This window comes from Martes martes, assembly GCF_963455335.1.
Source record: "Martes martes genome assembly, chromosome: 14".
In the NCBI taxonomy this organism is placed as follows: Eukaryota; Metazoa; Chordata; class Mammalia; order Carnivora; family Mustelidae; genus Martes; species Martes martes.
The window spans coordinates 30,052,933-30,063,722 of record NC_137902.1 but is presented as its reverse complement, the minus strand read 5'-3'; the positions used below and the strand labels follow the sequence as shown (position 1 = coordinate 30,063,722).

Genomic DNA, 10,790 nt, shown 5'->3' with positions numbered 1-10,790 from the left:
GGCTGGGAGGGCAGACTGTTCATAATAGAATTGGATGCCTGATTTAAAAGATGCCTCCAGTTTGTTCTTTGGCACCCATTGGGAGGAGTAGTAGCCGGGTTGTGCTCCAGCTCTGGTGCCCATTGGGACAGACTTGGGACACAGCCAGCACTCACAGCCTGGCTTGAGTTGATGGCTCTGTTGATCTTTTTGTGGTTTGGTAGGGATGGAGGGCAATCTGTGGTGAGCCCTGGCAGACTTTGAATTGGTTTCTGGGGTCTTCAGGATTTGTAGTTGTCGATCTCCTGGCCCTTAGGGCTAAAGCCAGACGAAGCTCCATTTTCATGCCCTTGTCTTCATGGAACCTTCCAGGCACCACTTTTGAGAGGCCCTGGCTCCAGCATCTATCTTGTAGCTGGTGGCAGGCTCTGAGATCATGATAACACCTACTTTTCTTTTCTTTTATGTATCTTTGATGTTTTTTATTAATTTCTGGAAAAGATTTTATTTATTTGTCAGAGAGCGAGAGACAGGAGCAGGAGCAGGAGCAGGGAGAGCTGCAGGCAGAGGGAGAAGCAGGACCCACGCTCAGCAAGGAGCCCAATCAAGCAGGACTTGATCCCAGGACCCTGGGATCATGACCTGAGCTGAAGGCAGATGCTTAACCGACTAAGCCACCCAAGCATCCCAACACCTACATTTATTGAGTACTGTGCCAGCAACATGCTGAGCTTGTCATTCTTTTTTAAACCTCAAGACATTCCCAGAAGCTAGGTTCTGTTATGAAGTCCATTTAACTGATGAGTGAAACAAAGTCCTGGAGAGGTTAACCTGCCCAAGGTTATGTAGCTAGTAAGCCATGGAACTGGGGTGTGAATTGTGCCACAGGTGCTTGTAGAGGCATTATCAGAGAAACTTTGGGTGAACATACAATCCTGGCTCACTCCCCTCTGTTTCTGCCTTGCCCCCACAAGCTCCAGGATCTTCTGAGCCACTGAGCTGACAGGAGCAGCCTGCCCATCCCGAGCCCTAGCAAAGTGGGCTCAGCGTCCAGAGGAACAGAGGCAGCCTTGTGGCAGGAGCTCCCCCGCCCCAGCACCACCCCCCTTGGTTGGGTCCGTTTCAACACCCCAGAGCAGCACATTCCATTCTCTGGCACAGCTGGGGGTTGGGGATTCCGGATTCCCCTGGCTGCTTGCTCTCTTCAGGGCCCCAGCAGAGCTTGCTGTCTGGGCTGGGATACTGGGTCCCAGCCACATACATTCCAGCAGCAACCACCCCCCACGTTGGATTTCCCAAAGAGTGAACTTTAGCCAGGATTACAGCCGACTAAACAGTTGTGGGTTGTGAGCTTCCTTTGTGGGCCTCAAGAGCCTGGATGCTGATAGGAGGGGTGGCGGGGTCAGGGGTGGGCTGCTTTGGGTCAGGAGCAAAGCCGCAGTCAGAGGCTGGCTCCTCTGTTGCTGTCAGGGCCCTTGGAGTGGGACCTGAGCAGGGCTCCCAGAAATCTTCCTGTGAGGCAGGGTGGCCGAGGCTTTGCTCTCTGTCCTCCCCCCAGGCTTTGCCCGCTGCAGACGGTAGTATAGTGGTTGAGAACCTGGGGTCAAGTCCTAGTACCACTACATGTACCACTACTGTGTACTCTGAAGTGTGTCCTTCAGTAAGCTCACGAACCTCTCTGGTCCTCAGCCTCCTCCTTAAAACGGGGATAGTAATGCTTACCTCTGAGGGCTGTTGGCAGGCTTAAATTAGCCAGAGTGAGGAGCACCTGGGTAGCTCATTGGTTGAGCGTCCAGCTCTTGATTTCAGCTCAGGTCAATGTGATCTCAGGGTTGTGAGACTGAGCCCCGTGTCTGGCTGTGTGCTCAGCACACATTCTGCTTGAGGATTCTCTCTCTCTCCCCCTCTGCCCCTCCCCTCTCATAGGGGTCGCTTGCTTGCTCTATCTTCCCTATCTCCCCCCACCCCGCCCCGGTAAAATAAACAAATAAAATCTTTAAAAAGAAAAAAATAAGAATCCCAGAGTGCTTGGAATAGTGCCTGCCACCCAGCATGGGCTTGGAATTTATTATGTCTTCTCCCTGCTGTTGGCTTACATACCCCTTGGGGAGGGGTGTATTTTCTTTTTTTTTTTTTTTAAGATTTTCATTTATTTATTTATTTGACAGAGATCACAAGTAGGCAGAGAGGCAGAGAGAGAGGTGGGGAGCAGGCTCACTGCTGAGCAGGGAGCCCAATGTGGGGCTCGATCCCAGGACCCTAAGATCATGACCTGAGCCTAAGGCAGAGGCTTTAACCCACTGAGCCACCCAGGCGCCCCGAGGGGTGTATTTTCTGAAGTAAAACGTCAAGTGTAGGCTCTGTCCTGAAAGTAACAACTCTGGGTTTTAGATGAGATGTTCCTACCTCTTCCCTGCCTTCCTGCCAGTAGGTTTCTTAGTTAATAAATCAGTTAGGAATGTACTGTTATGTATGGGCACCGTGCTAGCCAGGTCAAGGCCTTTGGTTAATAAAAATACCAATTACCATCTAATGAATATCTTCTAAGTGCTGGGCACTGGTTTGAGGAACTTGTCATATGTTATCCCCACTTAACACTCAGCCAGCCTGTGAAATAGACATTATTCCTTCATTTAGTAGTTGGGCAGTGTTCCCAATGTCACCTGGTCACTAAGTCACAGAATTGGAACCCAAAACCGGGCTCTACTACCTCTTTTCACCTGATCCAGGGTACTTCTTCTTTTTTTTTTAAATTTAAGATTTATTTATTTTTTAGAGTGGGGAGAGGGGCAGAGACAGAGAAGCAGACTCCCAGCTGAGTGTGGAGCCCTATGCGGGGCTCAATCTCATGACCTGAGCCAAAATGAAAAGTTGGATGCTTAACTGACTGAGCCATGTAGGCACCCCAGATCCTGAGTATTTAGCAGCCTGCCCCAAATCCTTCCTGTTCTTTATCAGAACTCTGATTTTGTACCCAACTGAAACACCTGACTTCCTCTGCTTCCTCGCACCTGGGGGTGGCCATGTGACTTAGTTCTGGCCGGTGAGCTAAAAGTGGAAATCTACCAGGTGGGACTTGTTGGGAAATTACTGTTTTCCTGATCAAAAGGGCCAGAGGCAGCTGACATGCTGGTTTTGCTCCCCTTCTCTGCCTTGCTGCCTGGCATGTGGTTAGAAGTGGGGAGGAGGAGGCCCTGTTTATAACCAAGAGAACAGAAGCCGTCTCCTGGCAGAGCAGGAAGACAGAATGAGCCTGGGACACGGACCTCACACCTGTCTGTCTCCAGCCCTCTGGTGTGGAGAAGCCCCACTGTTTCTTGGGGTTTCTGTCAGATGTAGTCATTTGCTGACACACAGCCCAGATGCTCGCTGGGCAGCAGCAGCTGTCTGTTTCCAGACCAGCAAGGAGGGAGCGTGTTGTGGCTGAAGGAAATGAAGGGTGGGCTCAGGCCTTGTGGGGCTTCCCCTCCTTTTGGGGAGGATTCTTCTTGGTCCCAGGAAGAGATTGCTGGGGGGTCTGACAGCAGATGTTGGGGACAGAGCCGATGTACAGAGCAGAGCCTGACCCCTGTGTCGGGAGTGGCCGAGGCCTGTCTTACTGGGGCTTCCCGGGATGGGCGAGAGGAGCCCCTCCCTGCCTGCTCCATCTTCTGGCTGCCAGCACCTGACAGAGGTCAGTATTGTGCTCCCGCCAGAAGTAGCTGGAGTCCTGTCTGTTCAGTGGAAAAATAATTCCTGGTCCTGGTTGACCATAGAAGTGTCCGTAAATATTTGGTCGGGGTAGGAGGCTGGGAGACAAGGGGCAGATTCAGGGAGCTGTGGGCTGGGCAGGCTTGGGGTGAGGGTGGGTGGCGGTGGCTTCCTCAGAGTTGAGGAGAAACAAGCAGGCCTCTGCTGCTCCTGACCTGTGGCGAGGCCACCTGACTGCCCAGGGAGGAGATTTATGGGCAGGCTGTCAGACCACCTGTTAGCTTACCCTGGCCCCACAGCAGAATAGGGGCCCTTTGGCCTTCCTCGTTTCTCTGTGGCATCGTGCTTCTCTGAGAGCCCTGGAAGCCAAGTCATCGCAAGAGAGCGCGGCTGCGCTGTGTTGGAGGAGCAGGAAGCCCTGCCTGGGCTGGGCAGCTGGACCCTCCCTGGTGAGGAAAGCCACCCTGGGGGCATCCCCAGCCCCCTACCCTGGGTACGTCTGCCCTGTCCCTCAGCATATGCTGACAAACCCCCAGGGTCTCTTTGCAAAGGCTGGACGTTTGAGTGGCAGGAGCCTGTTGCCTCCATTTTAGGCCTTCTGCCCTCCCTGCCCCATTCAGCTCCAGGCGCAGCAGCATCTGCTTGGAGTTCGCTGAAGAAGCCCTCAGTTGTCATAGGCACTGCTTCCCTGCATGTAGGACCGAGACCCAGCCTGAGGTCACCTCAGCCATGCCCCCACCCCCCCCCGCCCCGGCCGCCTCAGCTATTGGCTCATCTAGATCGAGGTCTTCAATCCTGGCTGCATACCACCCCGGGGAGCACCTAGAGATTCAGATTTCTGAGCATCCTCCAGAGATTCCAATTTAGTTGTTGCAGAGTGGGGCCCCCTATTTGGCAAGAGCTCTTTAGATGATTTGAAGATTTATGTGTTAAAATGTGGATTTGGATACAGTAGGTGTGGGGTGGGGCCCGAGCTTTTATGTGTTTTCTCCCCGGCTCCCAGGGGCTCCTGCCCCTCTGGTTCCTGGGGCACAGGTCTACACCATTATCCCCGCAGGTCAGGACCGGTGCCCAGGGGCAGTCTGAGTGCCGAAGGGGTAGGAGGTGACACCTCTAGGCCCTTGGCTCTTCAGAGTAGTTCCCTGTGGTGCAGCCTTCTTGGGATCTGAGGAGTAGGCAAGGTCAGGGACATGCTGTGGGACTGTGGGAGCCCTTTGACTGTGGGAGAAGGCTGGGGATCTTGGTGTCACTCTTCCTCTTCAGGAACAAGAGGACGGTCATCTCCATTTGTCACAGTGCTGGGGATGAGAAGGGTGATCATCACTCTGTGCTCTCAGGGGATCTTATGAGAACAGGGGCATTGTTCTTCGGCAAGTATGTCTGTGTGGATGGGCCATGGGGTATGACAAGGAATCTCTTTCTAAAAGTCCCTTCTGAACCGTCCTCTCCCCACCTTTGGGGCCAGCTGACAAATAACCTAGTCAAAACCAACTTTTTTTTTTTTTATTATTTAATTAAAAACTTAAAAAAACTAGAAACTGAGCCTGTGGCCTTGCAGCGGTGGCGATAATTTAATCATCATCAGAGTAATAGGGACATGCAGAGGCTGAGGGACGAACCCTAAAAAGCGGCCTCTGGGAGGGAGTCTGGGCTGGGCCTGTCTCCAGTCTAGCAGGGCGGGAAAGGGGAAGAGATGGGGAAGGTGGGGAGCTGTGGCTGGAGGGCACTGTGACCCTAATGCCTCTCCTTTGGGGGACTATGATGACACGAGTGGGCAGTGGGGGTAGGGAGCTGTCCCACAGATAGCTCAGCCTACTACTGAGACTTTCCTCTTCAAGGCAAGGCCTCACCACCAGCAGAGGGGAGCTGACACCAGGGTCTGCTCAGGAAACTGTCTCCTTGGGCTGCTCAGAGCCCCTCAGAGCTTCCCTCGCTCTCTCTCCCACTCTTTCTGAAATGCTGGGTTTCCTTCCCAAATGGGAAAGCCCTGCCTAAGAGAAGGAGGCCCCAGAACCCCTCAGTCACCAACAGCTCAGGCTCCAGGCCCATTTTTAGGGCCTGTGCTGGTAACGACTCTGCATGAAACCACTCAGGCAGGGGCTGGGTCAGCTTGGGAATAGGGGTGAGGCCAAGTGGGCAGAAAGGGAGTGGGGAGAGGGCAAGGCACAGCTGGCTGGGTGGGGCAGGGAGCAGCGGCTTTCAGTGGGGTTCGGCAGCCCCGTAGAAGAAGGGGTAGTAGAGGGAGCAGGGGTAGGAGAACATGAATTTGACTGCGAACTTCATCTCCTTATTCTTCTTGTCCCAGCGGTAGACGGCCATGAGCAGCAGCTGCCCGTCCACCTTGCGACCCATGACCAGGAAGCTGCCGGCCAGGCTGTCCAGCTGCGGGCAGGGGCAGCTGGCACCATTCTTCATGTGCAGCACCAGCCGCTTGGTGTCCTTGCGCTTCAGGGGGCCTGGCTTGAGCAGCTTCTTCTTTTTCTGGGCTCCAATCAGCTTCCGGTCCCCATTCTCTATCTTGATCTCCTTGATGCGCATTTTAACCACTGTGTGTGTGCAGAGAGGGTAGACAGAGGGGCAGGGTGAGGACGGGTGGGTTTGCTCAGGCTGCTCTCAGGCCCCCAGTGGGTGCCTGTGCCTGAAGTTCCACACCTGGGCCTCGGGGAGGTGGACTTCATGATACCTGGGCTAACTTCCGGATGGTATTTCTGGCTGTGTGTGTGTGTGTGTGTGTATGTAGCCATGGTGGGTGGGCTGGTAAATGTTTGACAGCTGGCCCTGGGGAGGGGTCCTGCTCTGTAGCACGGGCTGGTTTCCATGAGGTCCGTGCCCCGCCACTGGGGCCCACCGCATCACGGGGTGCTGAATTGAGCAGCGTGCACACGACCAGCTCTTGCTGGTGTGAACACCACTGTGACCTTTGTGAGACTGTATGGTACAGGTGGGAGTGTGGTGTCTGGGGCTGTGTGTCTGATATTGGACAGTATGTCTGTGGTGTGTCTGCAGGGTGGGGGAGGGGGAGATGCTTGAAGGCAAGAGGGTGGTCAGGGTGACCATCCAGGGTACATGCGGTGGCTGTAGAGATCCTAACACAGTTAGGGTTGGGAGTCTGGAACTTGGGCAGGTCACTTAGGCTCATCTCCCACTTCCTTACGCCCCTGGACCCCCATCTCTGTGAGCAGCCAGGGAGATGCCCGAGAATGACTCCGTTCACCCAGGGAAGGAAACTGTTGTAAAAAATCTCTTTCAATCTTTCTCTTTCTTTCCTTAACCACTCTCTTGGACACACACACACACACACACACACACACACACACACTCATCCCTTGCAATAGGAGTATTCTCTTTCCAAACGGACTAATGACCTAAAAGACTGAAGTAAGGATTTCATTGCTATCTCTTTTTTACAGACAGGGAGGCTAAGACACAAAACAGCAGCCAACTTGGCAAAGGCCACATGCCGGGTCGTGTGGTCCTGACTAGACTTGGCTCACTGTCCCAGGAACGGAGAGGCTCCAGGATGAAGGCGTGGGACAAGTGACCACAGCTCCCCTGGCCAGAGGTGCATCGGGTACCACGCAGAGGCGCCCAGGGGCGAGGGTGCTTCACTTCCATCCTGGGGCCCAGCTCTTTCCCTGCTGCCCCCAGCCATCTCCAGGCTTAGCTTGCCTTTCCTAAAGAGAATCCAGCCCTGGAGGGCCCTCTGTGGGCAGGTGCCAAGGGAGGGCTGCAGGAGCCTTGGCTAGGGGTGGTTTTAGGGCCCATGGACCATGGCTTTGAGGGGCTTCTGAAGCCTCTGGGATGACCTGCAAAACGAGGTGCATTTCTTTGGCCAGACGGTTCATGGTCTTGATCAAATTCTAAAAGGGACCCAGGATGCAAAAACTGTTAGTATTCACTATGATGGTTATGGACATGGGTGTTCGTGTGTGGGTGTGTGTGTCAAGGAGGAAAAGAATTGGGGCAGTGGCCACGTGGGCTCCACACTCACCGAAATCGCTGGAACACATCTGCTCCATGAGGCCGTCGGCACTGTGCTCCATCTCACACTGGGCACAGATCTTGGTCACTGAAGAGAGAAGCAGGGGTGGGGTCGAGGGAGGCTGATGAGGGGATCGGAGCCCAAAAGCCACTCGCCACCTGAGGAGCCACCGCCCCCTGCCAAGCCTCCACTCTCATCAGGAAATGGGACGATGGTAAGGGTGCTCACTGGGTAGTTGTGAGGTTCAAAAGAGATAAGGTTGCAGGGGGACAAAACTGCCCCCGTGGGCACAATTGCTCCGTGACCCTGGCAACTGCCACCACGATGCGCATTGTCTTCTTCTAAACTTTGTTTCATTTAATCCTCAGCCTCTGAAGTATTCCTATTAAAGAAAAGAAAACTGAGGTCCAGAGTGGGTACCCAAGTCTGCAATACTATTGTGAACTGAGCTTATAACTCAGGATGGGGGGTGTCTACAGGGTCTTCCTAGGAACACAGGGTCTGGGCAGGTGGGGAAACAAGTGACACTGGCAGGACAGGGACTGTGGTAAACCAAGGAGCATCACCCTCTAAGGTGGGCACCTTAGCATTGCCAGGACTTCTGGGGTCTCAAAGGAAGCCTAAGCTCTTAATTTTTATATGAAATAGTTTCAGTTTTATTGTGGGCCACACAAACCCTTCAGGTTCTATTCTCAGAACCTGGTTCTCAGGCCCACATGGCACCTGCCCTCTGTCCTATGTCTCTGCCTCCAACTGGGCGCCCCATCACAGGGGAAGGCAGGCCAGAGAGGGCAGGGCCTGGTAGGATTCTGAGCCTGAGCCCAGGACTTCCCTGCCTTCCAGGCTGTTAATGCACGGCTTCCAAGGAAACCAGAAAAGGAACCACACCGGGATCCCTGTAGGGACTGCGCTATCCCTGCTTGAGCTGGCTCGCTCTCCCCTGCTTCCTGGTCCCATTTCCAACCCAAGAATAGGGGTTTTCCCGTCTCTCAACACTCCCCAGTTATAGGACCCCTACCCAACTGTGACTCTCAGGAGGGACATGGGGGTGTAGGCCCAAGGGCTATGTGGATGAAGTTAGCCCTGGTGGTGGGGGAGGGAGAGGATAGGGTGTGGTGGAGTCCAGTTGCCTTTTGTTGCATCAGATAAGAAGATGGGAAAGCAGTACTGCCCCTTGGGGGAGTCCCAGCATCAAGGGCTCCTTGGGCTCTTGAGTCAACTGCCCAGTCTTCTGTCTTCTGCTCAGTGCCACTGCTGGATCTCCTGTCTGGTGCCCAACCCAGCCTTACTCTGCTTGCAAGGAGTTTGGGGGTGGGAGGTGCACAATGAAGGGAGGCTGAGACCAGGGAGGAATTAGGGGTAATTAGGGACTTGGGGTGGGTGAGAGGTGGCACTTAGGAGCTCACAGTTTTTGGAACCTGAGCTCACTTACTATATTACTTATTGAAAAACTGAGGCTCAAAGTTTAGGCAACTCCTAAGGGCTCCTTGTTAGTGGCAGAGTCTGGCAATCTGCTCGCTCTTCTGCACTGAGCTTTACCCCAAGGTCTCCTAGCCTGGGGGATTAGGGGGGAGAGTGGGAGAATTTAGGGTTCCCAGGGATGGAAAATCTTGTGTGTGGGGGTGGGTATAGCAGGGAAATGCACTTAGCCCAGTTTTCCCCCATAACCTTTCCCTCAGCCCTCTTCCCCTCTCAGGCCCCCAACATGGGGAGGGGTTGGTGAGTCTTGTTTTGGTGTCTTGGGGTCCAGAGCTGTGTTGGAGGTGAACGGGCCTGGGCATTGTTTAGCGACTCTAGGCATTCTTAGGCTGAGAGAGGCCCTAAGACATTTATGGGGACGCCTCTGGATAGGGGGACGCATTGGGGCTACGCAGGGATTCCAGCGTCTTTGGAAGGTGAGCATTGGGAGGGATGCCAGGGGCGTCTTCAGGAAAGGAATCGGAATGGGGAGAACCAGTGAGCATGGCCAGAGCTGCGGGGAGGCACTACCCTGGGAGTCTGAGAAGGCTGCAAGACTGGCGGGGTGGGGGAGGGGGCGGAGGTGCAATTCCTGGGGCATGCAGGGCTGAGAGAAGGCGGTGTGTGTGTGTGTGTAAGGGGGTGGCCCCTCCGGGGGACTCGCGGGCGCCCGGGGCCGTCGGAGCGCGCGGGGGCGGTGGCGGCGGCGCTACCTGGAGGCGCGGTGGCAGGCAGGTGTCCGAACTGCATAGTGATGCAGAGGTCGTTGTCCAGGGGAAACTTGTGGCAGTGCAGCATCTCGGGCCAGGGGAAGCCGTAGGCCTCCATGAGCGGCGCGCAGCCGGCGCGCACGGCCTCGCACAGCGAGCGGCACGGGTAGATGGGCCGGTCGAGGCAGACGGGAGCGAAGAGAGAGCAGAGGAAGACCTGCGTGTCCGAGTGGCAGCGCTTGGCCAGCAGCGGCAGCCAGCTGCTCGCCTGCTGCTTCACCTCGGCCAGGCTCTCGTGCTCCAACAGGTTGGGCAGCCGCATGCGCTTGTAGCCCACGGTGTGGCAGAGCGGGAGGTCGGCGGGGATGTCGAGGCACTGCGGTGGTTTGGAGTACGAGCGCCCGTGCAGCGGCTCCGCCTGCCAGCCGTAGTAGTCGTACTCCTGGGCGCGCGCCGGCGCTCCGTGCAGCGCCCCCAGCAGCAGCGCCAGAGCGGCCGCCCGCGCGCCCCCCGCCGCCGCCCGCATGGTGCGCGGCGTCCCCAGCTGCCCCGGAGTGCACCCGCCGCCCCGCCGCTCCCCTGCAGCCGCCGCCACCGCCGAGGTGGCCCGAGTGGTGGCAGCCTTCGCTCCGCTCCCGGGCGCACCGAGCGATCCTGGCACCTCCCACCTCGGGGCTCCGGCCCCGGCCTCACCGCACGCCCCAGCCAATCTCCGGCCGCCCGGCCCCCGGGCCCAGGCGGGGAGGCGAGGTGGAGCCCCCACGGCCCCTCCCGCCGGCTCCCGCGAGTCCCGCCCCGCGCCCGCGCACCGGCTCCCCTACTAGCGCGGGGCTCGCCTTGCGCCGCTCCGGGGGGCTCCCTCACCTCCCTGGACATTTCCTCTCGGATTGCGTTCTCCATCCTTCCTCCTTATCTCCCTCCGCCACAGCCTCTCCTGTTCCTTTTCTCACTCACTTCCCTTGCTTATCTGC

At 56.1% G+C, this 10,790-nt stretch overlaps 1 protein-coding gene across 1 annotated transcript; it reads right to left on the bottom strand.

Moving 5' to 3' along the window:
* Window positions 1-5,181: 5,181 nt before the first annotated feature.
* On the bottom strand, window positions 5,182-10,345 carry SFRP5 (secreted frizzled related protein 5; the record flags this gene model as incomplete). The annotated part of the gene is made up of 3 exons (XM_080823132.1): window positions 5,182-6,215; window positions 7,661-7,738; window positions 9,823-10,345. The coding sequence occupies 3 exons, from the start codon at window positions 10,343-10,345 to the stop codon at window positions 5,869-5,871; spliced, it is 948 nt and encodes a 315-aa protein (XP_080679258.1). The 3' UTR covers window positions 5,182-5,868.
* Between the last annotated feature and the right edge of the window lie 445 nt (window positions 10,346-10,790).